The sequence below is a fragment of the Barbus barbus genome, assembly GCF_936440315.1.
Source record: "Barbus barbus genome assembly, chromosome: 26".
Classification (NCBI taxonomy): Eukaryota; Metazoa; Chordata; class Actinopteri; order Cypriniformes; family Cyprinidae; genus Barbus; species Barbus barbus.
Window position 1 is genome coordinate 110,001 of NC_136754.1, and position 26,451 is coordinate 136,451.

General features: G+C 36.3%; 2 protein-coding genes across 4 annotated transcripts in view; both read left to right on the forward strand.

The window, feature by feature from the left end:
• The window catches only part of LOC306846638 (uncharacterized protein), a 20,732-nt gene extending 7,427 nt beyond the window's left edge, over positions 1-13,305 (forward strand). Inside the window, exons 7-14 of the mRNA XM_079380141.1 lie at positions 2,549-2,667; positions 2,782-2,944; positions 3,819-3,916; positions 4,086-4,157; positions 5,277-5,960; positions 7,836-7,975; positions 8,962-9,596; positions 11,011-13,305. Of these exons, the coding sequence (XP_079236267.1) occupies positions 2,549-2,667; positions 2,782-2,944; positions 3,819-3,916; positions 4,086-4,157; positions 5,277-5,960; positions 7,836-7,975; positions 8,962-9,596; positions 11,011-13,168 (4,069 nt within the window). The 3' untranslated portion in view covers positions 13,169-13,305. The remainder of the gene's footprint in view (positions 1-2,548; positions 2,668-2,781; positions 2,945-3,818; positions 3,917-4,085; positions 4,158-5,276; positions 5,961-7,835; positions 7,976-8,961; positions 9,597-11,010) is intronic.
• Positions 13,306-19,499: 6,194 nt separating this feature from the next.
• On the forward strand, positions 19,500-26,451 carry LOC306845857 (uncharacterized protein). Of its 3 annotated transcripts, none has more exons than XM_079378845.1 (5): positions 19,500-19,893; positions 22,775-22,875; positions 22,955-23,024; positions 23,179-23,262; positions 25,632-26,451. In XM_079378845.1, the coding sequence occupies exons 1-5, from the start codon at positions 19,659-19,661 to the stop codon at positions 26,132-26,134; spliced, it is 993 nt and encodes a 330-aa protein (XP_079234971.1). In that variant the 5' UTR covers positions 19,500-19,658; the 3' UTR covers positions 26,135-26,451. The 3 variants fall into 3 exon arrangements, with proteins under 3 accessions (XP_079234971.1, XP_079234972.1, XP_079234973.1); XM_079378846.1 differs by having other exon boundaries at positions 25,635-26,451; XM_079378847.1 differs by having other exon boundaries at positions 22,775-22,827.

The following is a 26,451-nucleotide window of genomic DNA, read 5'->3' on the forward strand; positions in this document are numbered from 1 at the left end:
AACAATGTGCAGTCTGTGCAAAATATGAGTAGTGCAAATGCATGTGTGTAAAGTACTGTGACCAGTGCAGTAATAAGCAGGTGCAGGAGTTAGATTGGTGGTGTGGCGTTCAGGAGTGTCACAGCCTCGGGGAAGAAGCTCTTCCTGAGCCTACTTGTGCGAGAGCGTTGGCACCTGTAACGCCTGCCGGATGGAAGGAGGGTGAAAAGTCCATGGTTAGGGTGAGAGGCATCCTTGATGATGTTTCTTGCCCTGCCCAGACAGCGCTTATGATAAATGTTCTCAATGGAAGTTAACTGGGTGCCGGTGATCCGTTGAGCAGTTTTCACCACCCGCTGGAGTGCTTTGCGGTCAGATGCGGAGCAATTGCTGTACCATACTGAGATGCAGTTCGTGAGTATGCTCTCAATGGTACAGCGGTAGAATTCCACAAGGATCCTGGGATTCAGGTGAACTTTCTTAAGGCTCCTTAAGAAGTAAAGGCGCTGCTGTGCCTTTTTGACCAGAGTGGAGGTGTTATGGGACCAGGTGAGGTCATCAGAGATGTGGATGCCAAGGAACTTGAAACTCGACACACGCTCCACTACAGCTCCATTGATGTAGATGGGTGTGTGCGCATGACTCCTAGTCCGCCTGAAGTCCACAATGATCTCCTTTGTCTTCTGGGTGTTTAGTTGTAGATTATTGGTGGCACACCACACAGCCAGGTGCTGCACCTCATCCCTGTAGGCTGATTCATCGTCATCCTTGATCAGACCTACCACCGTGGTGTCATCTGCAAATTTGATTATGGTGTTGGAGCCATAAACAGGAACACAGTCATGGGTGAAGAGGGAGTACAGGAGAGGGCTCAGTACGCAGCCCTGTGGCACGCCGGTGTTCAGGGTGATGATGGAGGAGGAGAGGTTATCTAACTTGACGGACTGAGGTCTGTTAGTCAGAAAATCTTGAATCCAATTGCAGATGGGTGTGCTGATTCCAAGCTGGCTGATCTTGGAGATCAGCTTGGAGGGGATTACAGTATTGAATGCAGAACTGAAATCTATGAACAGCATTCTCACATGTGTGTTTTGACTGTCCAGGTGGGTGAGGGCAGAGTGAAGCGCTGTTGAGATGGCGTCCTCTGTTGACCTATTGTGGCGATAGGCAAATTGGAATGGGTCCAGTGTAGCAGGGAGACAGGATTTTAGGTGGGATGCAACCAGTTTCTCAAAACACTTGGCAATGATGGGGGTGAGTGCAACAGGACGGAAGTCATTAGGGACCGAGGCAGTGGAGTGTTTCGGTACTGGTACGATGGTGGAGGTTTTGAAGATAGTGGGGACAGATGTTTGGGCCAGGGACAGATTGAAAATGTCCGTGAAGACCCCAGCTAGCTGCTCCGCACAGGCTTTAAGCACACGACCAGGTATTCCGTCAGGGCCAGCTGCCTTCCGTGCATTCACCTTATGCAGAGTGGAGTAAACATCTGATGTGGAGAGTGTGAGAGGCAGTTCACTGGGTTGATGCTCAGCTTTGAGTGAGATCTCCTTATTATTTTGATCAAAACGAGCATAAAAGTGATTGAGCTCGTCTGGGAGGGAGGCAGAGCTGGAGGGGGGCACAGAGTTAGGTGGTTTGTAATCTGTGATAGATTGTATGCCTTGCCACATACGCCGGGGGTCTGAAGAATTGAAGTGATCTTCAATCTTCTGTTTGTGTGTGAGTTTGGCCTGGCAGATACCCTTCCTCAGGTTGGCTCTGGCTGAGCTGTAAGCCTCCTGGTCTCCAGACCTGAAGGCTGTATCTCTTGCTTTGAGCAGGAGGCGAACCTCTCTGTTCATCCAGGGCTTCTGATTGGGGAAGATTTTTTTTTTTTTTTGTGTAGTCACTCTGCTCACACATCTGTTGATGTGCTCCATGACAGAGTTGGTGTAAGTGTCAATGTTAATCTGAGAGTTTGTGGTGGCCTGGGCAGCAAACTCACTCCATTCTGTGTGCTGGAATTGATGTTGAAGAGTGGAGTCAGCACCTTCCAGCCAGATTTTAACAGTCCTTGTTGTAGTCCTTGTTGTAGTCCTTGTTGTAGTTAAAGCAACATTAACACTAGTTTTCTGAAAATCTGACAGCATTTATGCTTAAAGGTTTGTTTAAAACAAGAAAAACATCTGCTTATCTAAAAAGTAGCTAAAAAACAAACAAAAACAAATCAAGTTAATTTAAAGAGAAAACAATATGATAATAATAGTGTATTATTTATTTATGTATTTATTTTCTGACCCAGTTAAAAAAGTTTCTTGTTTTAATCAAAAACTCACCTAATTTGCTAATTATGCATTTTTCAGAAAACCACACTTAATATCTAATGTCATTTTGATTCTCAAGTAAATGTATTTTCATTTAAGAATTAGTAGATATTTGTACTGGACAACAAGAGGAAGTGTTATGTGAGAAATTAGTTGTTGTTTTTTTGCATTGATTGCATTGATTGCAAGTGTGATTCTCTAGCAGTTGAGCTTCAGAATCAGCTTTATTTGTTATAACTGAATAAGTGCATAATTATCTGCAGATCGAAGGACATCGAGTCGACCGGTTTTAACGGCACCGCCGCGTTCATGGAGGTCCGGGTTCAGTCCATCGTGGTGGAGTTTGTTCTCACTCACGTGCCTGAGCTTTTCCCTGGAAGCGGTATTTCATCTTCCTTAATAAACCCTCTGCATGTTATGTTATTTTCATCATCCTCAGTATTACGTGTTCCAGTTTTCTCAGTTGTAAAATGTTGATTTTATTGTTTTAATCCAGGATTGAGCGTGGCGCGCCGGAAGTCCCTCCCGTCTCCCATACTGTCCAGTACGGATGATCCTTTCTTCAAGTCTTTTCCAGTTCACTGTCCAGGGAACCTCAGTCCAGGAGACGGACCCCCGCCCATGCGGCCGTACCACTCTATTATTGACGGCACTGACAAGTAAGACTGACCACACATAGTGCCTCTCAATATCCATACTATGAAATAGTGATGGTGAAACTTTAATCTGCATTTGAAAGAGTTTGAACATGGTGAATGATGTGGCCATCTACTGGTCAGAAAGATGAACAGCACTCCATTCACAACTGGCTCTGCAACTAATTCTTCATAAACATTATTTTTTTTGTCTGTTATTATTTATTGCACTTTTTTTTTTGACTTTACAGTATCATATTTTATTTTATTTTACATTATTTTTATTTTTATTTATTTAATTTTACTTTATTTATTTTACTTTTTATTTTATTGAATTTTAAATTTTATTTGACTTTACTGTACTTTACCCAATTTTATTTTATTTTATTATATTTATTGTAGTTATATTTTATTTATTTTTTTATTTTCATTGTATCATTATTATTATATTTTTATTTAACATTATTTTATTAAACTTTAACCCAAGTGTAACATCACTACTGAGTTGAGAAAAGTAAGCCAAAGGTTAAATAATAATGAAATTTTGAAGATCATTTAGTTACTAATGCTTTTATTTAATTTAATTTTAATATTTAATTTATTTAATTTTACATTATTAAGTTTTTGCACTTTATTTAATTTAATTTAATTTTACTGTTTTAACCTTAACCCAGTAACATCACTACTATAAAGTATTAGGATTAGTGCCCCCCAATAAAGTGAGTTGAGAGAAGTAAGCCAAAGGTGCCTATAAGTTAAATAATTATGAATATAATAATAATGATACTGATGCGTTCATGTAAACACTAAAAGCATCATTTTATTTTATTTTATTCCACTGCTTCTCTGATCGTGCAGATTCATCAGCATAAAGCTTGACTGTCTGTGTTGTGTTCAGGAGGAAGGGCTCCCTCAAAGGAAGGAAGTGGAAATCCATCTTTAATTTGGGCGGGAGACTCCAAGATCCGCGCAAGAAGAACAAATACTGTCCTAAAGGTGCGAGCGTCTGACTGTAAATCAAACAGCTGATTTATAGAGTATTCTGGAAATGCAAAATACATTTTCAACAGATATTTAAATACAAATGCTTCCCCTCTCACATCTAATTCATAGCTTTTGTTTCTCATTATTGATTCACGTTTATCTGTATCTTCTAAATGCACAGATAAAGAGAAGACAGGTCTGAGGCCGGCGAAGAGCATGGACTCTCTGAGCTCAGGTCCTTATGCACAAGACGGTATGAAGAGCGTTTCATCATCTGCTCATGATAAAGATTCATCTGTATATACGGCTGTTTCAGTCTCATACTCATATTTCATCTGTATGACATTACAATTACAGACTTACTGCATTAAGATATTAAATGTTGCACATTTCTTGGTGTTTAACATCACCTTATTCTCCCTATTGATTGTTTAGAATTTGTACTAAAATTTGAAAATTCAATTCAATTTGTATAGCGCTTTTTACTAATATATTTAACTTATGGCAAAAAACGCATCCATAAGCATGAATATATGTTCCAAAATAAGTGCCATATGCTTTTTTATTAATCACAAAACATCTTTAAATAATCTAAATCATTCTATTTCTTTCTGTCCATATGTATTGTTAGATTCATTAACCTTATTTACATGCATTGCATTTTCTATTTAAGGAATTTTCTAATTAATCTCATCAAGATAATAAACATTATCTTTTAATCTGAAAAGATGTTTACTTGCTTAAAGTACTCAGTGATTGCAATATTACAGTTTTTTACTCTTTTCTTACCAAAAGTCATCAGAATTAATTATCGCTTCTTCTGCATGAGCACAACAATATTCTATGCATGCATTTTTTGCATCAGTTTCTGTGAAAAGATTTTTGAAAGGCATTAATTCTTTTATTCACTAAGCATGCATGAAATTCAATTAATTAAGCAATTATAATGTTACAAAAAATATATATTTTAAATAACTTTCTATTCATCTGTGAATCCTGACAAATAAAATGTATCTTAGTTTCCTCAAAAATATTGGGCGGTACAACTGTTTTCAACATTGATAATAATCATAAATTTTGTTGAGCAGTAAATCAGTATATTATTATGATTTCTGAAGATCATGTGACACTGAAGACTGGAGTAATGATGCTGAAAATACAGCTGCAGATCACAGAAATAAATTACATTTTAACAGATATTCACACAGAAAACAGCTCTTTTAAATTGTAATAATATTTCAAATTTTTTACAGTATTTTTGATCAAATAAATGCAGCTTTGGTGAGCAGAAGAGACTTCTTTCAAAAACATTACCAAACACTTTTGAACAGACACAATCTTATGTGTCACTATTATTTTGTTTGTCTCTCAGATTCCAAACATCTGTCAGCTCATCTTCCTTCTCTGGTTCTGTCCACGGCATCGGGCAGCTCAGAGGGCGTGGCTTCTGCCGGAGGGGGCGTGTCCAGTGGATACGCGGTGACTTACAGGCGAACGGGCGGCGCTCAGGTCAGCATGGTGTGCAGAGGAACCCCGGGCACTTATAACCGTCTGGAGTCTGGGGGCGGAGCCGAGGGGGCGGAGCTGAGGAGCGTGGCCAGATCGCCCGGAATGACCAGCAAAGCAGACCGGCGTGCCGGGATACACATATCAGGGCCATTTTCAGTGACTGTCCCGCTTCATATAACATCTGGACTGGCTCTGGGTGTCCTGCACGGCGGCTGGAATGATAAGGAACAACCCCTTCAAGGAGACGAAGTAGAAGATGAGGACGTTAAGAGCATAGAGACGGAGTCCACAGATGAAAATCCACAGAGCAAAAATTATGATGTTCAAGAGGGGGAAAGAGAAAACAATAGTTATGTGAAAAGCCAGTTGGATTGTGGGAAGGATATGGCAGAGATTACAAAAAAGGAGAACGACATGCCAGAAAAAGGAAATGCATTGAATGCCATAGAAGCAGAATATCTGAGTCAGAATCAAGAGTCTGTTAAGGAAAATGTAGAAGATGCACAACCACAAAACAAAGAGAAAACTACAGAAGAGGATTACATGGGTAAGAGAGAAATATTGAGATTGATGTAAATGTGAGCAGTCCGATGATCACAAACTTACCAGTTCAGAATTAGTTGTTTTTGCAATTTTGTTTAAAAAATTTATTTATTAATTTTTCAATGTTTTCAAGGCAATTAGGGCAAGGCACTGCCGGTGAATAGGGTAAAATATTTTTTGTATTCGTTTTTTGAAATATTATGTTTAGATATGCAAATGAGGCATTGTCAAGTTAAATATGCACTAATTTGCATACATTTCCACAACAGAAATCTAACTATTGGTTCAAATTTCTTGTTTGATTTTGTTGAAATATTAGAGTTAAAGGCTTTTACTGCAGGGAATTTTGGATGTCTCTTTTTATCACTCTATAAATCAGAAAATACTGTCAACAGATGGCATTTCTGTTCTCTTATTATACTTATCCCTTCCTGTCCTAGCTTTAACTATTTAGAACAATGATTGAAACCTTGTACAACGGGCACTTCTTGTGTTTATTGTCATCTTATAGTAAATCGCTTGTTGTATTCCTCAATTGTAAATCGCTTTGGTTAAAAGCATCTGCCAAATGAATAAATGTAAATGTACATGTAGAAAGCAGACACATTTTCACCATGTGTTTAGGAGTAAAATGTTGTATAAATCAGCGTGAATGATATATGAACATTTCCCTCAACAAAACCCTTCAGAATATAGATAGGAATAAACCCCTAAGTTTTAGTGTTTGTAAATGCTGCTGAAGTGGAGAAAAAACTCACTGCCTTTAAATATTTGCATTTTTACCATGTTTTCAGGAATAAAATGTTATAAATATCAGTGTGAATGAAATATGAACAAATCCCTCAGTAAAACCCTTCAGAATATAGAGAGGAATAAAACTCTAAGTTTTGGTGTATGTAAGTGCTGCTGAAGTGGAGAAAAACCTTTAAAGATACAGATTGTAATTAAAATCTACAGACACAAATAGGTAAAGTGTGATCAAATAAACACCTATAAGTTTATTTTGGATGTTTTTTTCCCCCCCAATAGTCTGAAAAAACAATTGCATTTCCCAAAAGCATTGTTAGCTAACTATGGTGGTAAGTCCCATTGAACTCTAATGGCAAGGATGTAACTTGCAACCATAGTTGCTTTTGGGAAACGCACCCCTGTGCAGGAAAGAAAGTTTTTGCCTGTAGTGTTTCTTTAATTGCACTTTATCTATTTGTGTCTGTATATTTTAATTACAATCCATATATTTGAAAATTTATTTTTCTTCCTCAGCAGCACTTACATACCCCAAAACTTATGGTTTTATTCCTGTCTATTTTCTGAAGATTTTTACTGAGTGGTTTGTTCATATATCATTTACATTTTAATTACATTTATATTTTTAACTTTTTATTCCTAAAACATGGGGGAAAATGTGTTTTTTTCTTTCTGTTGACTGTATCTTCTGATTTTTGGAGTGATAAAAAGAGAAAATCTCTTCTGTAAAAACCTTTAATATATTGGCAAAACCAAACAACAATTTTGATCCAATGTTCTGCAAATGTATCCAAATTAGTGAAATACAAAAATATGTTTGCAATTCTTAATGCAATCAATGAACTGGGGAATTATGGAGAGATATATTTGTTTTTTTACCCTATTAACCTGGGATATCTTGCCTTAAATGTGTATTTGGATGTTTTTTTCCACTAGTCTGAAATAACACAAAAGAAGCCAAACAGCCCAAAATACTAAATCTGATCAGTGCATGAAAAAACAATGTTTTTGCCTGTAGTGTCTTGCCATAAATGTTAAAATAATATGTAGGAAATTTTGTTTGCTCATTACATGAGCTGTCTGAGGAAAGTGCGTGGTAGAAAATGGCAAATGTGAATGTGTTTCCCCCCAGACATGAGAGGAAACCTCCATCAGGAACCCGTCAGTCCGCACAACTACGATAACAAGGAGTTTCCAGACCCGGATCTGCCACTGGATTTCCAGGAAGCTTTTGGGTTCTTGGATTCGATGGAGAGCTGTGCTGGAAACCCGGTGTGTTCATGCATGTGTGAATGAAGAAATGAATGAGTGAGAAATAGCAGTCTCGTGACAACTTTTCTCACAAGAGAAAAATATTAGGTCAAATAAAAGTAATTAAATTATATCAAATTAAATGATTAAAAAGAAGAAATTAAAAATATATATTTACATTATATTTACATTTAATTAGAGTATTATAATTAAATTAATTATTTTAATTTGAAAATTTTTACATATGATCTATTTATTCAATAATGAATATATATATATATATATATATATATAAAAGTATATAGCAAACAGAAATATTGGGTAAATTAAATTAAATGATGCAATTATTAAAAATAATGGATTAAATCACTAATTTAAATTACTTATTTTACATTTACATTTTGAATTAAAATATAATAAAATTATAACCTAATGCCTCCTTAGATTTATTTAGTATTAAATACACACACACATTTAAATTATATATCTATATATATATATATATATATATATATATATAGCATAAAGAATAAGTAACACAAATATTGTGTGTAAATTAAATTACCCTTTAATAAATGTAATAATAATAATGATTTAAATTTTTAATTGAATAATTGAATTTATATTTTCAATTGTAAAATGAAGTAAATTGAGTTATTAAAAACAGTTCTGCTTTTGTAACTGAATAATCTACTTAGTATTATTCATCACCTAATAAAATATAAAATATTTTATAAAATAATTATTTTAAATTACACTTCCTTTGACTCTTCCATGATCTTAGATGAACATTTTTACCATCACAGTGCATTCTGGGATTATGTGATGCTGTATTATATGATTCTATAAGAGGTTTTAATTCAATGCCAGTGATTAATTTGCGGTCTAAATGAAGTTTCTTATAAAGAAGTTTAATACTCTTAGTTTAACAGACTATTGTTTGTATATGTGAGCACACTTCTGATGCCTTAAGATGTCTGTATCTGACGTCTGTCTCTGTTCATCAGGTTGAGTTTTCAGTCGAGGCGCCTTGTTTTGAGAATGAATATGAGGAAGAGGAGGATGAAAACGAGGACAATCAGGCTGTTCCCGGTCTGTCGCAAAACTGCACTAATGACTGTCAAACACCTGCAGCCAAAAGCAGCACCCCATCCTTCACACACAGGCCTCTTCCTGGAAAATCACACAGCCTGCCTTATAAGTCCCGCCCCTTCCTGCCGGCCCTGTCATTATCCTCAGATGACGAATACAGCCCTGCTGATGATGATGAGTCTGATAAAGGATCTGAATACGAGGACATGCTTTGTCAGAGTCTTCCAGCCGGTTATCAGGGGCTGTCTTGGTTGAGTCCACAAACCACCTCTGGGTCATCTACTAGAAACAATGTAGATCTTCACACTAGTAACCAATCAAACACACTTCCTCCAGAGAACAATAATGATGTGCAATCCATCGACCAATCAGAAGACGCGCTTCCTGCAGCTTCTGCATTGACAGACAGTAGTGCACCCGCTTTTGAGCCACTGCTTAGTGAAGAACATCTCAGTTCAGATGCATTGAAGACAGATGAAGTGTGTGTGGTTGAAAAGAAGAATGAAGAGAGACATTCAAAGGATGTGGAGAATGATAAACACACACTGATGTAAGTGCAAAATTAAAATTAATTTCATACTTTAATCACCTATATGATTTTTTTTCTCTGTAAAGGATTACATGAGAATGAAACTGCTCTTATAAAGGTTGTCAAGGTCCAAAATGAGCAAAATACCATAAAATGTACCATAAAATAATAATATACATACAATTTATGTGCTATATTACACTTTTATGTGAAGTCATATAATGATTTGTGTGCAGTACAAACAGAAAATTTAAACAATGTAATTTAACTTACATTTTTTCTTAAAATATTATCATTAAATTAAGTAAAATTAAATATTTCTGACATTTTCACTATCTACTTAGTTTTGAATTAATGTACTGAATAAATGTTGCATAAAAAGTACACAGTACACAAATATTGGGTAAATGAAATTCAAATAATAAAATTAATAGTAGTAATAATAAATATAAAAATTATATTGATTAAATGATTAAATAAAAATTATTTAATCATTTGATTTTTCACTTACATTTTGATTAAAGCTTAATTAAATTAAATTACATGTTTTTAATTATAACTATCTTAATTTGATTTAGTATTGGATTTATATATATATATATATATATATATATATACAGTCAGGTCCATATATATTTGGACACTGACACAATTTTCATAATTTCGGCACTGTATGCCACAAGAATAAAATTAAAATCAAACAATCAAGATAAACTTTGCAAGCTTTAATTCAAGGGGTTGAACAAAAATATAACAAAATGCTTAGAAATTACAACCATTTTTATACACAGTCCCCCATTTTCAGGGGCTCAAATGTAATTGGACAAATAAACATCATCATAAATAAAAATGTTGCAGGCAATGACTGCTTAAGTCTGTAACTCATGGACATCAGCAGAGACTGGGCTTCTTCTTTGTGATGCTTTACTGCAGCTGACTTCAGTTGCTGTTTGTTTGTGGCTCTTTCTGCCTTCTGCCTTTCTGTCCATGAAACAGCTTTTGAGTCAATATATACTGGCTGTATATACTGTATACTGTATATTTACATTAATTTATTATATAATAATACATTAAATAATTGTTAATTAAATATATAGCACACAAAAAGTAGCACACACAAATATTGGGTAGATTCTGATTAATTTAATTATTAATAATTCCTTATTTTCTGAATACATTTTTGAATAATTTATTTAACAGACTGAAAATCTTCCCAGTATTAATAAAAACTTTTTTTTATCATGCATTTATGGTTGTTTTTGTAGCTTGATGTCTGTCATGGGTATGCTTTCTTTTCATGGAAAACATAAACCTAAACACTCTAATAGTCTTCTACTAGCTATTTCTGTTTCAAGGCAGAAAGAGAATAATATGGGTTTGTATCAACACAAGCTGTCAAGTGTTTGTGTAATATTTGACTTTTGTATGTGTACAGTGGAGAAGATAATCCAGAGAGTGAAGCCAGTGAAGAAGACACTTATTTTGGACCGGACTCGATTCCTTCGTCACCAGAACCCGACCAAACTGAGACCGACATCACCAGCATTCCTGAGCCCATCCCAGCACTGTCTCCAGCCAAAGATGCTCATCAGGTGCTGGATGCTGACGGTTACCATTGTAACAGTGAGGTACCAATCACTGCTGAGCTGACGGATGCAGACCGCGTCTCGCTGGCTCCTCAAGAACAACCGCTGGAGGAACAAACACAGATTATCAACGAAACAAAGTCCGAAGAGGGTCGAACAGAGGAGGAGGATGAGAAGCGTGAAGAAACTATGAAAGTTGTGAGGAATATGGAGGAAAATGAAGGAGAAGAGTGTGAGAACAACAACAAAACAGATACAGGTGAAGGAAAGTGTGAAGATGTTGAGGAAGATGCAAAAGCTGGATCTGTAGAAGAATGTAGTGATGAAAATCAAGAACAAAAACAAGTGAACACGACTGAAAGAAAAGAAGATTTGGATGAAATTAGTGGAGATTGTGAGGAAGATGCAATAGGGGGACCTAAAGAAGGAGCCAAAAGACCAGATTTAGAGAAAAACAGTGGAGGATGTGAAGAAGGAGATGAAGAACATGCAAAAAAACAACAACAAGAGGCTGAAAGACAAGAATATTTAGAGGGAAATAGTGGAGAATCTGAGAAGGTAGATGAGGAACATACAAAAGAAGGAGAACAAGACAAAAACGAAGATGAAAGACAAGAGGATTTAGAGGAAAATAGTGGAGATAGTGAAGAAAATGCAAAAGATGGATCTAAAGAAGAAGCCAAAATACAAGATTTAGAGAGAACCAGTGGAGAATGTGAAGAAATAGATGAGACACATGCAAAAGAAGGAGAACAAGAAGCTAAAAGACAAGATGATTTAAAGGAGAATAATGGAGAATCTGAGAAGGTAGATGAGGAACATTCAAAAGAAGGAGAACGAGACAAAAATGAAGCTGAAAGACAAGAAGATTTAGTGGAAAATAGTGGAGAATGTGAAGAAGGAGATGAAGAACATGCAAAAAAACAAGAGGCTAAAAGACAAGAAGATTTAGAAGAAAATAGTGGAGAATCTGAGAAGGTAGATGAGGAACATTCAAAAGAAGGAGAAAAAGACAAAAACAAAGCTGAAAGACAAGAAGATTTAGAAGAAAATAATGGAGAATCTGAGAAGGTAGATGAGGAACAGTCAAAAGAAGGAGAAAAAGACAAAAACAAAGCTGAAAGACAAGAAGATTTAGAAGAAAATAGTGGAGATTGTAAGGAAAATGCAAAAGATGGATCTAAAGATGAAGCTAAAAAACAAGATTTAAAGAAAAACAATGGAGAATGTGAAGAAATACACAAGGAACATACAAAAGAAGGAGAACAAGAAGCTAAAAATGTAAAGGAAAATAGAGGAGAATCTGAGAACGTAGATGAGGAACATACAAAAGAAGGAGAACAAGACAAAAACAAAGCTGAAAGACAAGAAGATTTAAAGGAAAGCAGTGAAGGAATCTCTGAGGAGGACGTGAGCGTAAAAACAGAAAGTTCTGTTGAGGGAAATCTTTCTCCTGATGATCTGGAAAAGTCCACATTCATGCAGCGACCAGACGAGATTCAACACGAACAAACTGAAAGCAAAGAGACGGAAGAAAAGACGTCTGATCAGATCTCAGCAGCGCCTCGCAAATGTTCTCCACGCAAAGCTGCGAATCCGACGAAAGCTGTTCCTGCCATCCCTCCCAAACCTCAGAACTCCAAACTCACGGCGTTCACGCTCAGAAAACAGCTTCAGCACAGACAGCACGACGAGAAAGAAGCGCAAACTGACCACGAACTCGCAGCGGAAACTAAAACAGCACTCAGAGACGCGGACGAGAGCGCAGAGAACGGGACGAAGCTGGACCCCGAGGGTCCCGGAGAGAGACGAGGGACGTGGGACGATGGAGCGGATCGCAGGAGAGACGCAGAAAGAGAAGCCAAGAGGAACAGTGGCATCAGCATGTGTTTCGATGAAGCTGTGGCTCGAGCCACAGAGAAGAGGAGCAGAGAGAGAGAAAGCACAGAGAGACTGTCCGGAGCACAGTGGGACAAAGAGACCCGGAAAGACGGGAAAACTGACTGACGTGAGAGCAAACGTGTAAAATATTATGTGCAAAGTAAAGGGTTCGCATTTTCTTTCAATATACTCATTTTCACATGATAAATATATATATACACTATATTGCCAAAAGTATTGGCACCCCCTTCTAATGAACAGGTTTGACTACTTTAGTAATTTCTATCAGTACAAATCTTAATGCTTAAGCATATAATGATATTCTAGGGAATTGTGTGCTTCTAGTTTTATAGCAACAGGAGCCTTTTCTATTCTAACACGACAATGCATCTCTGTATAAGACATGGTTCAAAAAGAAATGATTGATTGAGTCAATTTGATTGATTGAGAACTTGACTGGTCTGGTGTGACTTTAAATGCAGATCTTGAGCCAAAAACTCATCACCAAACACCAATGACTTGTACATACACTATATGGACAAAAGTATTGGCACCCCCTTTTTCTTTAGAACAGAAAAAGGCACTTCCAAAACTGTGACAACAAAGATGGAAATGTTTATTTCAGTCTCTGTTGCAACAGTTTTAGAAGTGTCTAAAATGACTGTACCCATATGTACAAGTCAGTGGTGTTTGGTGATGAGTTTTTGGCTCTTAAAGTCACACCAGAGGTTTCTGCAGAACAGTCAAGTTCTTCCACACTGACTCAATCAATCATGTCTTTTTGAACCTTGTCTTATACACAGTCATGTTAGAATAGAAAAGGGTCCTGTCCGAACTGTTGCTATAAAACTAGAAGCACACAATTCCCAAGAATATCATTATATGCTTAAACATTAAGATTTGTACTCATGGAAATGACTAAAGTAGTCAAACCTGTTCATTAGAAGGGGGTGCCAATAGTTTTGGCAACATTGTGTGTATATATATATATTGGAGCTGTATAGTGGAGAAGTGCTTCTCAAATCATTTAATAAATATTTTTATCATTTATATCTTAATATTCATACAAAATAAAATGGTTGTTTACAAATCAGCCACTTTATAAATATAAACTAGTTTTTAAACCAACACATTCATTTTCAGACTGGTTTAATGCTTTAATCATTGTGTTGCATTACACATGCATTCAAAAACTCAGGAACAAATGCATAAGAATCCAAACACATCTGCTTAATTAAGACAATCTGTATATGATGTTTTATGTATTTTAATCATGCATTTCATGCATTTATGTATTTTTAATTATGCATTTCATTTTAATAAATTACTATTTTCATTATAAATATCTCTGTGTGTATATGATGTCGCTTAATTAAACCTCTTATTCCCCAGATATATATGTCAAGCACTCAGGATTTCAACAAACCCTCTTTATTTTTAACGTAAGAGCCATTTGTAGTTCTTCCAGTTATTTTATCTGTTCAAAAAGAGTTAAAGTTTGCAATTGTTATCACATAAAATCGTGTGTCACGTGTTCCTGCCTCTTCTTTCCATATTTGGTTTGTTTCCTGTCCTTGTTCAAATGTAATCATTAGTTAATTCTTGTCTAGCTGTGTTTGTCTAATTATCTCTGATTTACCTGTGTATTTATAGTGCTGTTTATTCAGTTGGATTTCGTCTGGTCTACTTGTTACCCCCAGTGTTTCCTGTCTGAAAGCCTTGTCTTGCCCTGCCTTGATGTGTTCAGTATTATTTGAGTTTACGTCCTCGTCTGCGTGTTCCTGTGTCCTCCTCGTGTGTGCACCGTTACAATTATGTTCATTATTACATCAACTATTATAGAAAAAATAAACCACATATCAAAAAGCAGGTTCTAAGAAATAATGTTAGTGATGGAGGTCTTGGAGTTGTTGACTTTATTCAACCATATTATAAAAGTAAATTGGCTAAAAATATATTTTTTTATGATTATATATGGAACATATTCCTAATTTTGTCTTTTAAAAAAATGGTGGTATTGATTTTTTGTAATTATTTTTTGTAAATATAATAATTTTGTGTTTGTTAATTTTTGTTAAAAAAAACTACCAACTAAATAAGCAGAAATTTCACCAACCCTAACTGTCTTAACTACTTCACCAACATCTTTTTTTTTTTTGAATAATCAAAATATTATTTATAGAAATTATCCACCGTTTTTTTTTTAGAGATGGTATTTTAATCATATTTTGGGGCTTCATTAAACGAGTAGAATATTCCTAGTGCTATAAAAACTATTTATTATTTTTTTAAAGGAGAGTGAACCTACTGTATAAGTTATGTATGTCTCTCAGAGAGAGAGAGAGAGAGAGAAACTAATGACAGAATAAACACATTTCATATGTTTCTTTATCACAACTTAAATTCTTGAAGTCAGAACATTTGTTAATTTATTTATTATACTGGTTAATTACTGGTTACATTATACTAGGTATGGATAATTTTTCTAGACTACAATTTGCTTTGTCTTTGATAGGCATAAATAAAGTAAATTGCTTTGAATATTTAATGTTTCTTTTCTCTGGCTTTTGGTTTTTACCACTTTTTATCACCACACACACACACACACACACTCTCTCTCTCACACACACTCACGCACGCACACACACACACACACACTCTCTCTCTCACACACACTCACGCACGCACACACACACACAATTTCATGTAATTTGTTTGGCATGAATTAAGACGAAAGTCAGTCTTGAACATCCCAAACTGTCTCTCGGAGACACACATGAGCCATTTAGAAAATGCTTATCCTTATAATAAAAAAAGCAACGTTGTCTTATGATATAGACTTGGAAACCAAAAATAAATATAGCTGCGAGCAGCGATGACGGGCCCAAGCCGTCAGCATACGCCACCCCGGTGGCATCGATAAAACGGTGCCCAGCGAGCACAAGCATCACAGTAACCCTCTGGCAGTTTGGTTTTAAGGGATACGGCAATTAAAGGGTTAATCCAAATCATCAACTCAGTGAAACACACACACACAGAACAACATATAAAACTTTAAATTCTGTGAAAATATATTTTTCATTGGTAGTTGATGTTAGTTAATGCATTTACTAATGCTAACAAATGAGAAATTATTATAGTTACCAAAGGTTTTAATGATTTATAAGCTTTTTTTAATGATTTATTTTTCCATTAACTAACATGAATAATTTTTTCTAACACAAATTAATAAAGTAAAAAATATATTGTTAATATTTAATGTTATTTGTGAATTAACCAATGTTAAAAAACAACATTATTTAACTGTTGTTAATTTACATCATTAATAAATATATACCATTTAATGTTTATCAAAATCAATTCCAAAATGTGTTAATATATTATTACATTTTAAAGTTTTATTTTTTGAACATGACTATTTTTCTAATATTAAAAATATTTTGTTCATTGTTAGTTCATTGTAAGTTCATACTATCAATGAAGAATTAACATGTTGTAAAAAATACATTTTTCATTGTTAGTTCATGTTAATTAATGCATTCCCTACTGTTAACAAATGAGACTTAATTATAAAGTGTTATCAAAACCTTTAATGCTTTATAAGCATTTTTTAAGGATTTTATTGAGAAGTTTAAACAGACCCTCTCTCTCTCTCTCTCTCTCTCTCTCTCTCCCTCCACACTCACTGAACTCACACAGTCAGTCACCCACCCAGTCACCTACCGCACACATTAGAAGCACAGAGACAGGAGAACTCTGATAAGTTTGAAAATGTTCTCCTCTGTATAGTGTATTGTAAATTCATGGAATTAATAACATATCCTCAGACTGTATTGTTCTGTGTATGTAATTTTTTATGAAGTGTTTTGAAGCTGCTCTTAAAAGATAAAAAAAAAGAAAAGTGTTATTTTTTACTGTGACTTTAATAAATTGCCATTAAATCACCGTTCAAGATATCCTAAATCCGTCCGCAATGTAGTATCTTCAGTATCTTGGAAGCATGTGAAAAAATGTTTGGTGTGAATTGTTGGTTTCTGCTTGGGAGGAGTATGAATTTGTTTACAGCCCGTTTAAAAAAAAAAAAAACACATAAAAAAAAAAAATAGCCGATTTCCTGTTGGTCGTAGCTAATGACTGTAAATTAGAAAGTTGTCCGGATTAATAAGAACAATTTATGTACCGAGTTTGGTGTCTGTAGCTATCATTATATATATATAATCATTAATAATTATATACCATTTAATGTTGATCAATATTAATTCCAAAATGTGTTTATATATTATTACATTTTAAAGTTTATCTTTTGAACATGACTAATTTTCTAACATTAAAAAGATTAATAAATGCTTTAAAAAAATTGTTCTTTGTTAGTTCATACTATCATGGAAGAATTAACATGCTGTAAAAATATATTTTTCATTGTTAGTTCACGTTAATTAATGCATTTCCTAATGTTAAGAATTGAGACCTTATTATAAAGTGTTATCAAAATCTTTAATGATTTATAAGCATTTTTTAAAGATTTAAAAAAACAGACCCTCTCTCTCTCTTTCTCTCTCTCACCCACTGGCTCAATCCACACAGTCACTCACACAGTCACTCACACCCCACCCCCACCCCTCACTCAGCTGCAGGCTGACAGGGATCTCTCACTCAGAAGCAGTCTAAGTCTAACTCTCTGATAGTTTTCAAATTTTCTCCTCTGCATAGTGTATTGTAAATTCATAAAATTAATCACATATCCTCAGACTGTATTGTTCTGTGTATGTAAATTTTTATGAAGTGTTTGGAAGCTGCTCTTAAAAGATAAAAAAAAAAAAGAAATGATCTTTTTTACTGTAACTTTAATAAATTGCCATTAAATCATCGTTCAAGATATCCTAAATCCGTCCGCAATTTAGCATCTTCAGTATTTTGGCATCATGATAAAAAATGTTTGGTGTGATTTCCGTGTTTCTGCTTGGAGGAGTATTAATTTGTTTACAGCCCGTTTTTAAAAAAAACCCACATTAAAATAAATATAGCCGACTTCCTGTTGGTCGTAGCTAATGACTGTAAATTAGAAAGTTGTCCGGATTAATTAGAACAATTTATGTACCGAGTTTGGGGTCTGTAGCTAAAACTAACCCCCTCATTTTTGACAAAAGGTGGCGCTATAGAGTGCCTCTTCCACGCCCGTATATGAGCTTTTTCCAGTGTCTAACTATCATTAATACTCATATGTGTGTTGAGTTTCATGACATTCTAAACATGTTATCTGCCTCAAAATCACCAGAAACGAATTTTCAACTTTGACACGTTGCCATGGCAACATAATTTTAGATATCAATCTTCCCTTCACAGTTTTACATCGGCCGTGTTTTGACATTATTCTGGTGAAGTTTGAAGCAAATCGAGTAAAAATAAGATGCTGAATTCAAAGCATTTTGAAAACGACACACTTCCTGCAGCCAGTTGGTGGCGCTATAACTTTCAGTCATAATAGTCACATCTATCCGATCGGCATCATACAAAGAACAAATCACTGAAGTTTGATCTACATCATACAATGTATGTGGACGTTATTAGGCATTTCCTGGGTCTCATTTTTCGCCATAACTTCATCGCCTCGCCACGGGCAAACCGTTCGACATATCAAAAATATCTTCGCAATTTAGCGTCCCCAATGTCCTGAGATCATGTTCACCGAGTTTGGTGGCAATCGTATGGAAATCCTCAGAGGAGTATATCAAATTCCAGAGCATGCGCTTTTTAAACAGCCCTGAATAGCTGACTTCCTGTTGGGCGGAGCCTAAGACATGCTGCGTGAAAGTTGTTCAGCTCAATGAGTTCTATATGTGTACCGAGTTTCATATGAATACGTGCAAGTATGTGTGAGCTATACATCAAGTTTTCTGACAATTTTCCAGGGGGCGCCGTAGAGCCCCTGTGCCACGCCCGGGTCCCAGCCTCAGCGGCGTCCTAATGGCCGCAGGTTCCAATGTGCGTGCCAATTTTCGAGAGTTTTCGGGCACGTTAAGGCCCCCAAAAGTGCCCGGATGATTGAAAAAAAAAAAAAAAAAAAAAAAAAAAAAAAAAAAAAAAAATAATAATAATCCTTAGAAGAACAATAGGGCCCTGCGCCTTACTGGCTTGGGCCCTAAATATTGTGAAGTTTTGTCATCAACCGCCTGTCTCTGTTGCCATGGTTACCTCTACGAACAGATGTCTATTTGGTCCCAGGAGAAATTAAGTACCATTTACTCTTGCTTAAACATTTAAAAATAATAATGTTGAATATTAATATGTAAAATGACAACTGTTCGGTATTTGTTCATTGTAAAAAACAAACCCGTAATTTGCGCCCTGTTTCAATCCAGAACGAAGCGGGTCATTTTGTGGCGCTTCTAAACTAGGATTTACGGTGTTTTAAAAGCACCAGCCCAGCATCTATTGGGCCTTCAAACGCTGACGTACTTCGGTAGGAAATGGCCAAGTGTTTTGTGAGATTTGTGTAAACACTACTGATGCGCGCTCGGGATTCACTGAAAGAAAGCACCAGATCGGACGCGAGATTCTCTGAGCAGCATCTAAATCACAATAACAGCAGACTTTATTCGCCACTTAAACGACTAGAATGTCCGCACCGGTCGATATCCACGCGCAGCTGGCGTCTATCCTCGAGCGCTTCGCCAAATGCGCGCTGCTGGAGATGAGCCGCGCGGTGGAGACGGAGATGACGCGCCGCCAGATGGAGGTCGAGACGCTGCTGGTCAAGCTCCAGTTCACCGAGAGCGAGCTGCGATCGGCCCGACAGAACCAAGCGAACCTGCGCTCCGTCGGAATACAAGTCAACAACAGCGGACAGAGAGGTACTCTTATCTCCAGACACACGTGACGCTGAGCTTTTTCATCTTTAATCGTAATATAATAACTTACGCCTCCGCTGAAACAACTTCCTGTCGCTGCTGACGTAGGCAAGGCCCCGCTGCGCTTCAGCCAATCGCTAGCGACCCGCGCTCTAGCCACGCCCCTTCAACCTGTCACACAACGCCACATAAAACTAGGCTAGCTAGAGATGGTGAAAAGATGCGTTTTCGGATGCTTTCCTCTTAAAACGTTGTTCCCCATCCCTAAAACACCGTGGCTCCGCGCGCGCTGGCTTGAGTTTTTACACTTCGAGGAAGGAGGGATAACGGAGAATTCGCGCTTGTGCTCGCGGCATTTCACGCCTGAATGCTTCCAGAATTTAACGCAACACGAGATGGGCTTCGCTAAAGTCCTGTGTTTGACCGAGACAGCCGTTCCGTCCGTTTACACCGTCGGTGCGTCACCAGCTGCGGAGGTAAGCGCAGCTGACCGTTCATCCACGCATGCATCCAGGGTTGGGCAAAGATGCATCAAAATGTATTTTTAAATAAAATACCAAATACCTTAATTTTAAGTGCATGCAAATAAACTACAAAATACAGCAGCCACACCATGTATCAAAATAAACTACTGTAACCTTCCATCAATTGGCCTATTTGATCTTTCCCTTGATTAAGTAAACAGTGTTTGATAGAAACAGCTTTTCTCTACCTGAGTCATGCAATAAATCTGGCATGCAACCAGTTAACAGATCAAATATTCACATATCCCTGTGATCTCCCAGATGAAGTTACAGTAACAGTTTGAGAATGACTCATAATTGTATCCTAATTTAGTTACTTGGTATTTGGTAAAGAAGGGCCTTTCAAGTCATTCATAGGAAGACAACTGATGGCACCTGTATTCATAGCAACTAGTTTCTAACTCATTTGATTGTTAATCATAAATATAATAATAATTCCTGCAAAATCATGATCCTACTAAACAGCTACTTCAATTACAGTACAATATTCAGCAATCAAATATTTATTTATTATCACTATTTGGAAGTTGAAAACAAACATTTTAGCATTGCAACAATTATTAAATAATCAAATGTTTTCATTTTAAATGAAACATAATCGGAAAGTAGCTACAGAACTTGTCAAGGAGATTTCAAATACAAAATCCTATTTTATATTTGAAATACATGCATCATAAATACTGCCCATCCCTGCATGCATTCATTGCTGTGTGTGTTTGGGTCCGTCTGACAGCCGCAGACCCGCGATGTTTCCTGCCAGTGTCCGGCTTACGGTCAGAGAAAGAGCGTTTCGGTTCAAACCCCAAAGTCCAAACGACGGAGTGAAGGTAAAGTTAAACCGACGGTGAACTTGCACTCCGATCTGGTTTGTTACATCCACTTTTCATCATTTACAGTAGATAAAATCAAGTCTCATTCCCATTTCTTATGTTGCAATCCTGAAGTGTGTTGCAAATTCAGATTCATGTGCACTTTAAATATGAGTGCTTAGTACTAAACATATAAACATAGACTGATGCACACTGGTGTTATTGGTACTTACAGGAATAATTTACTCAGCCTCATGTTGTTCCCAAACCATACAATTTTCCTTCTTTCATGCAACATTCATAAGATTTAGCACAACATGCAATGAAAGTGAATGAAAGCTAGATGGCCTGTGCTCTATATTCAAAGTCTTCTGAAGTCATTAAATAGCTTAGGTAGTTATTAGTTAGTCAAATATTTCACTCTTTCTAAGTCTTATGGACTACTTTTGTGGGAGGGAAAAAATTCATAAATTCACAAAAACATGTCATGAAACATATAAACATAGGTATCGAATTGATGCACACTGGTGTTATTATTACTAATAGGGATAATTTACTCAAGATCATTCTGTCATCATTTACCCACCCTCATGTTGTTCCCAAACCATATGCTTTTCCTTCTTTCATGCAATATTCAGAAAATATTTAGCATGAAATCAATCAGACATTTGATTGCTTAGTTATTAATCACTAAACATATTTCATATTCTAACATGTCTTATGGACTGCTTTTGTGGAATATTTACATATACATATATACTTTTATTCAGCAAATAAATAGAGCCCTGATGAGCATGTGATCATAAGTATTGGAGCAGTTGCCTCTCAGGTCTTTCTAAGTGATCAGCTGTGTCCTGCTGCATTAATTCTTCAGATATTAAAAGCAGGGAATGTGTCGTATCAGTTATATCCATTACTTCTGTATTCTGAATCTTGAAAGAAAAGAGGAAGTCAATTAGAGCTCTAGCAAAAACAAAGGGCATGGAGAAATCAAGAGTTTGGAAACCACCAGCGACCAACAACGACCTGATCGGCTGAGAAAACAACAGTAGTTGATGACAGACATCATAAAAGCAAAATGAATCCTAAAAGACGTGTCTGTAAAATCCCCAACAACTTCCAGAAAGCTGGGGTGATGCTCTGACAATCTACTGTCCTCAGGAGACTTTGACACAGAATTACAGATGCTACACAGCAAGATGCAAACCTCTGACCAGCACCAAACATAGAAAGGCAAGATTAGAGTTTGTGCAAAAAAGCACAAAGATGAGCCAGAAGAGTTTTGGAACTGTGTTTATGGACCGATGAGACAAAGATGAACCTTTATCTAAGTGATGGGAAAGCACTAATGTGGAGAAAAAAAGGGAACTGTAATGATCCCAAGCATACTTTTGTTTCTCTTTTGTAAGTCACTAAATTAATAGATGTAAATGTAACATGAGGGTGAGTAAATGATGCCAGAAGTTTTGTTTGGAGTATTCAATCCCTACAGATGCATGAATTGTAACCGTTGTGTTTCATGTTTTTTCCACTATTTCTTTTTCTCATCAGAGGTGAACCTCAACCTTGTAAAGTTCAATGAAAATCATGACGGAGAAACACAGGTAGAGACATACACAGACGATTCTTCAGCACAGACATTTGCACTAAATGTAAGGATTGCTTCATTATTAGATTCTTCGTCAATATTTGTTATATACTATCTTGATTTCTTGTCATTCTCTAACACAGGAAGATGGAATTAAATCCATTCAGATCAAAGAGGAGCACATGGAGGACGGACAGTGGGACAGTGGACCGAGTAAAACACACACATTCTTAAAATAACCATGCTTTTAAAAATGATGATAGAGCTACCAAGTATTTACTCTTTATGATTGTCAGATATAATATTCTAATCTACATTCTCAGTCGTTTTATACTTGTTTGAATGATTCCACACTGTTTTATTCTAGTATCTCCTGCTCTTTGCCCGTTGGGTCCAGAGGTGGAAGACCAGGACAGTTTCAGTGCTGGAACAACAGGACCAGCTAGAGAGGGTGAGTGGTCAGTACTAGTCTAACTAACTAGTCTTTAGAATTAGGGACTTTTTTAGCTGCTCTATGAAGCGTCAGATTTAGTGCACAGTATGTATACGGCATTTTTATTCAACAATGGTTTTTTGAACAAATTGTGTTTCTGTCTTTAACCCTCTGGTGTTGTTTGTGTGGCGGTCAAAAATTACTGATTTGTTTTTCATTATTATTATTATTATAATGACTTGAATGTCCTGTTTTTTTTATTTAATATTTTGTATTTTTAGGGGTTTTTAATGGTACTAGATTATATTTATGGAACACTTATGGTCCATTTATTACCTGTTAACCACTTTTTGAGCATAGACCATAGACCTATTGAGCATAGACCTCAAGAGCTGATAAAATGTAAAAACTTGAATGCAATGTAAGTCGCTTTGGATAAAAGCGTCTGCTAAATGCATAAATGTAAATGTAAAAGTAAGTTTTTCCAACTTAAACTGTCATACATCTTAAAGGCTTTGAAGTGCAGACTTAAGTTTGGTCTCTTTTTTTAAAAAAGACGCTTGGCAGATTATTGCTGAAGTGAAAAAGTTTAACTGAAACTAAAAAAAGTTATAGAAGTTTAAGTTTATTATTATGAAATGCGCACAAAAATAATATATTAATGTGCTTTACATAAAAGAAAGTGAAATAGACAATAAAAATCAATAAAAACATGGAAATAAAAATAATAAAAACAAGGAATTTTAAAATGATATAGAAATTAATTTAAAATGAATTTAAAAGAAAATGATTATACATAAAATGTATTGCAGTCAGTCCGGACGTAGCACAGTGCTCATTCAGTAAATGCACAGTTAAACAGATGAGTTTTGAGTCTTGATTTAAATGTGGCTAATGTTTTAGCACATCTGATCTCTTCTGGAAGCTGGTTCCAACTGCGGGCCGCATAATAGCTAAAAGCAGACTCCCCTTGTTTTGTGTGAACCCTTGGTGTTTCTAACTGACTCGATCCTAATGATCTGAGTGGTCTGTTTGGTTTATATTCAGTGAGCATATCAGCAATATATTTAGGTCCTGGGCCATTGAGTGACTTATAAACGAGTAAAAGTACTTTAAAGTCAATCCTAAATGTAACTGGAAGCCAGTGTAAGGACCTGAGGACTGGTGTGATATGCTCAGATGTTCTGGTTCTAGTCAGAATCCTGGCAGCAGCGTTCTGGATGAGCTGCAGCTGTCTAATGGTCTTCTTGGGAAGGCCGGTGAGGAGACCATTACAGTAATCCACCCTGCTGGTGATAAAGGCATGAACAAGTTTCTCCAAGTCTTGATTGGAAACAAAACATCTAATTCTTGCAATGTTTTTGAGATGATAGTATGCTGATTTAGTTACTGCTTTGACATGACTACTGAAACTAAGGTCTGTCTCCAGAATCACCCCAAGATTTCTGACTTGATTTTTAGTTGTTTGACCCCTAGAGTCAAGATATGCATTCACCTTGAGAACTTCATCTTTGTTTCCAAATGCAATGACTTCAGTTTTCTCCTTGTTTAACTGAAGAAAGTTCTGGCACATCCAACTGTTAATTTCATCAATGCATTGGCAGAGGGAGTCAATGGGGCTGTAGTCATTTGGAGATAAGGCTAGGTAAATCTGGGTATCATCAGCATAGCTGTGATAGGCAATTTGGTTCTTCCTCATTATCTGACTTAGTGGGAGCATATACAGGCTAAACATTAGGATATTAAGTAAAGATCATGTTCCATTAATATATTTTGTAAATTTCCTACCATAAATATATCAAAACTTAATTTTTGATTAGTAATATGCATTGCTAAGAACTTCATTTGAACAACTTTAAAGGTGATTTTCTCAATATTTAGATTTTTTTGCTCCCTCAGATTCCAGATTTTCAAATAGTTGTATCTCAGCCAAATATTGTCCTATCATAACAAACCATACATCAATTTTATCCAGCTTTCAGATGATTTATAAATCTCAATTTTGAAAAAATTGACCCTGGTTTTGTGGTCCATGGTCACAAATGACCGCGTGGTGAACCTATGAACCGAACTCATATTTAAACACGATCTCCATGCTGTATACACTTATCTATCCGTACAAGTACAATTTTGGCTGTACTATTTGTGTCCCTTTCCAAAATTGCTCTTGAGAAATTTTTTGTTTATTGCCCCCCCCCCCCCCCCCCCCACTGTTAGATGAAATTTACTATAATGTTAAAGTGTGCATTAACAACAGAGCCCATACTATTAAATTCAACTGCTGTTTATTTTTAAATATTATAATCAACGCTCAATTGTATATGCAAACATGTAAATTACACTCTGGTGCAACTGTCCTAACCCTCTGTTCTCTGTACTTCAATCAGCAGGCAGTGATTTCATCCTGACGAGTAAAATGAAGCGCAGCGGATTGTGGAATTCACCCGTTTCCGAGGAATATCCCATGAACTCCGAAGCCCAGAGTTTGGACGTGTCTCCTCTGGAATCAGGCGAGCGATATGAAAACCGACGGCCGGATCCGAGCGCGCAGCACCATGTGGAAGAAGCGTACAGAACGGGCGAGATCTCCCTGCGTGCGAACCCATCAGCGGCGGAGAGGAGCTCAAGCTGCCCTCAGTGCGGAAAGACCTTCACCACACGCTTCTATCTGAAGATCCACCAGCGCATCCACACCGGAGAGAGACCCTATACCTGCCCGCAGTGCGGCAAAGGCTTCTACTGCAACTCACACCTGATCTCACACCAGCGCTCGCACACCGGAGAGAAACCCTACAGCTGCGAGGAGTGCGGAAAATCCTACTCGCACTTAAACTCGCTCAAACTGCACCAGCGCAGCCACACTGAAGAAGAGGCGTATGCGTACTGGTGATCCATGACATACTACATGACTCTGTTTTACATTCAACACATATTTTGTATGATAAATTATAAAATAGCATTGCTTTAAGTTTGATATACTGCCTTTTTTTGAGTAGCTGGTCAATTTTATATCCTTTTTTATCTATTTGTTACACATTGACTGTTACATAAATTACATTTCATTATATAAATTAGTGCTGTCAAATGATTAATCGTGATCAATCGCATCCAAAATAAGTTTTTGTTTACATAATATATGTGTGTGTACTGTGTATGTATAAATTCACACATACAGTATATATTTAGAAAATATTTACATGTTTATAT

Bases quoted from the DNA above. Each gene is read 5' to 3' on its own strand.
- LOC306845857 (XM_079378845.1), top strand. From the start codon at position 19,659: ATGTCCGCACCGGTCGATATCCACGCGCAGCTGGCGTCTATCCTCGAG. The intron at 22,876-22,954 runs GTAAGGATTGCT...TCTCTAACACAG, and splicing joins CACAGACATTTGCACTAAAT to GAAGATGGAATTAAATCCAT. The intron at 23,263-25,631 runs GTGAGTGGTCAG...TACTTCAATCAG, and splicing joins AACAGGACCAGCTAGAGAGG to CAGGCAGTGATTTCATCCTG.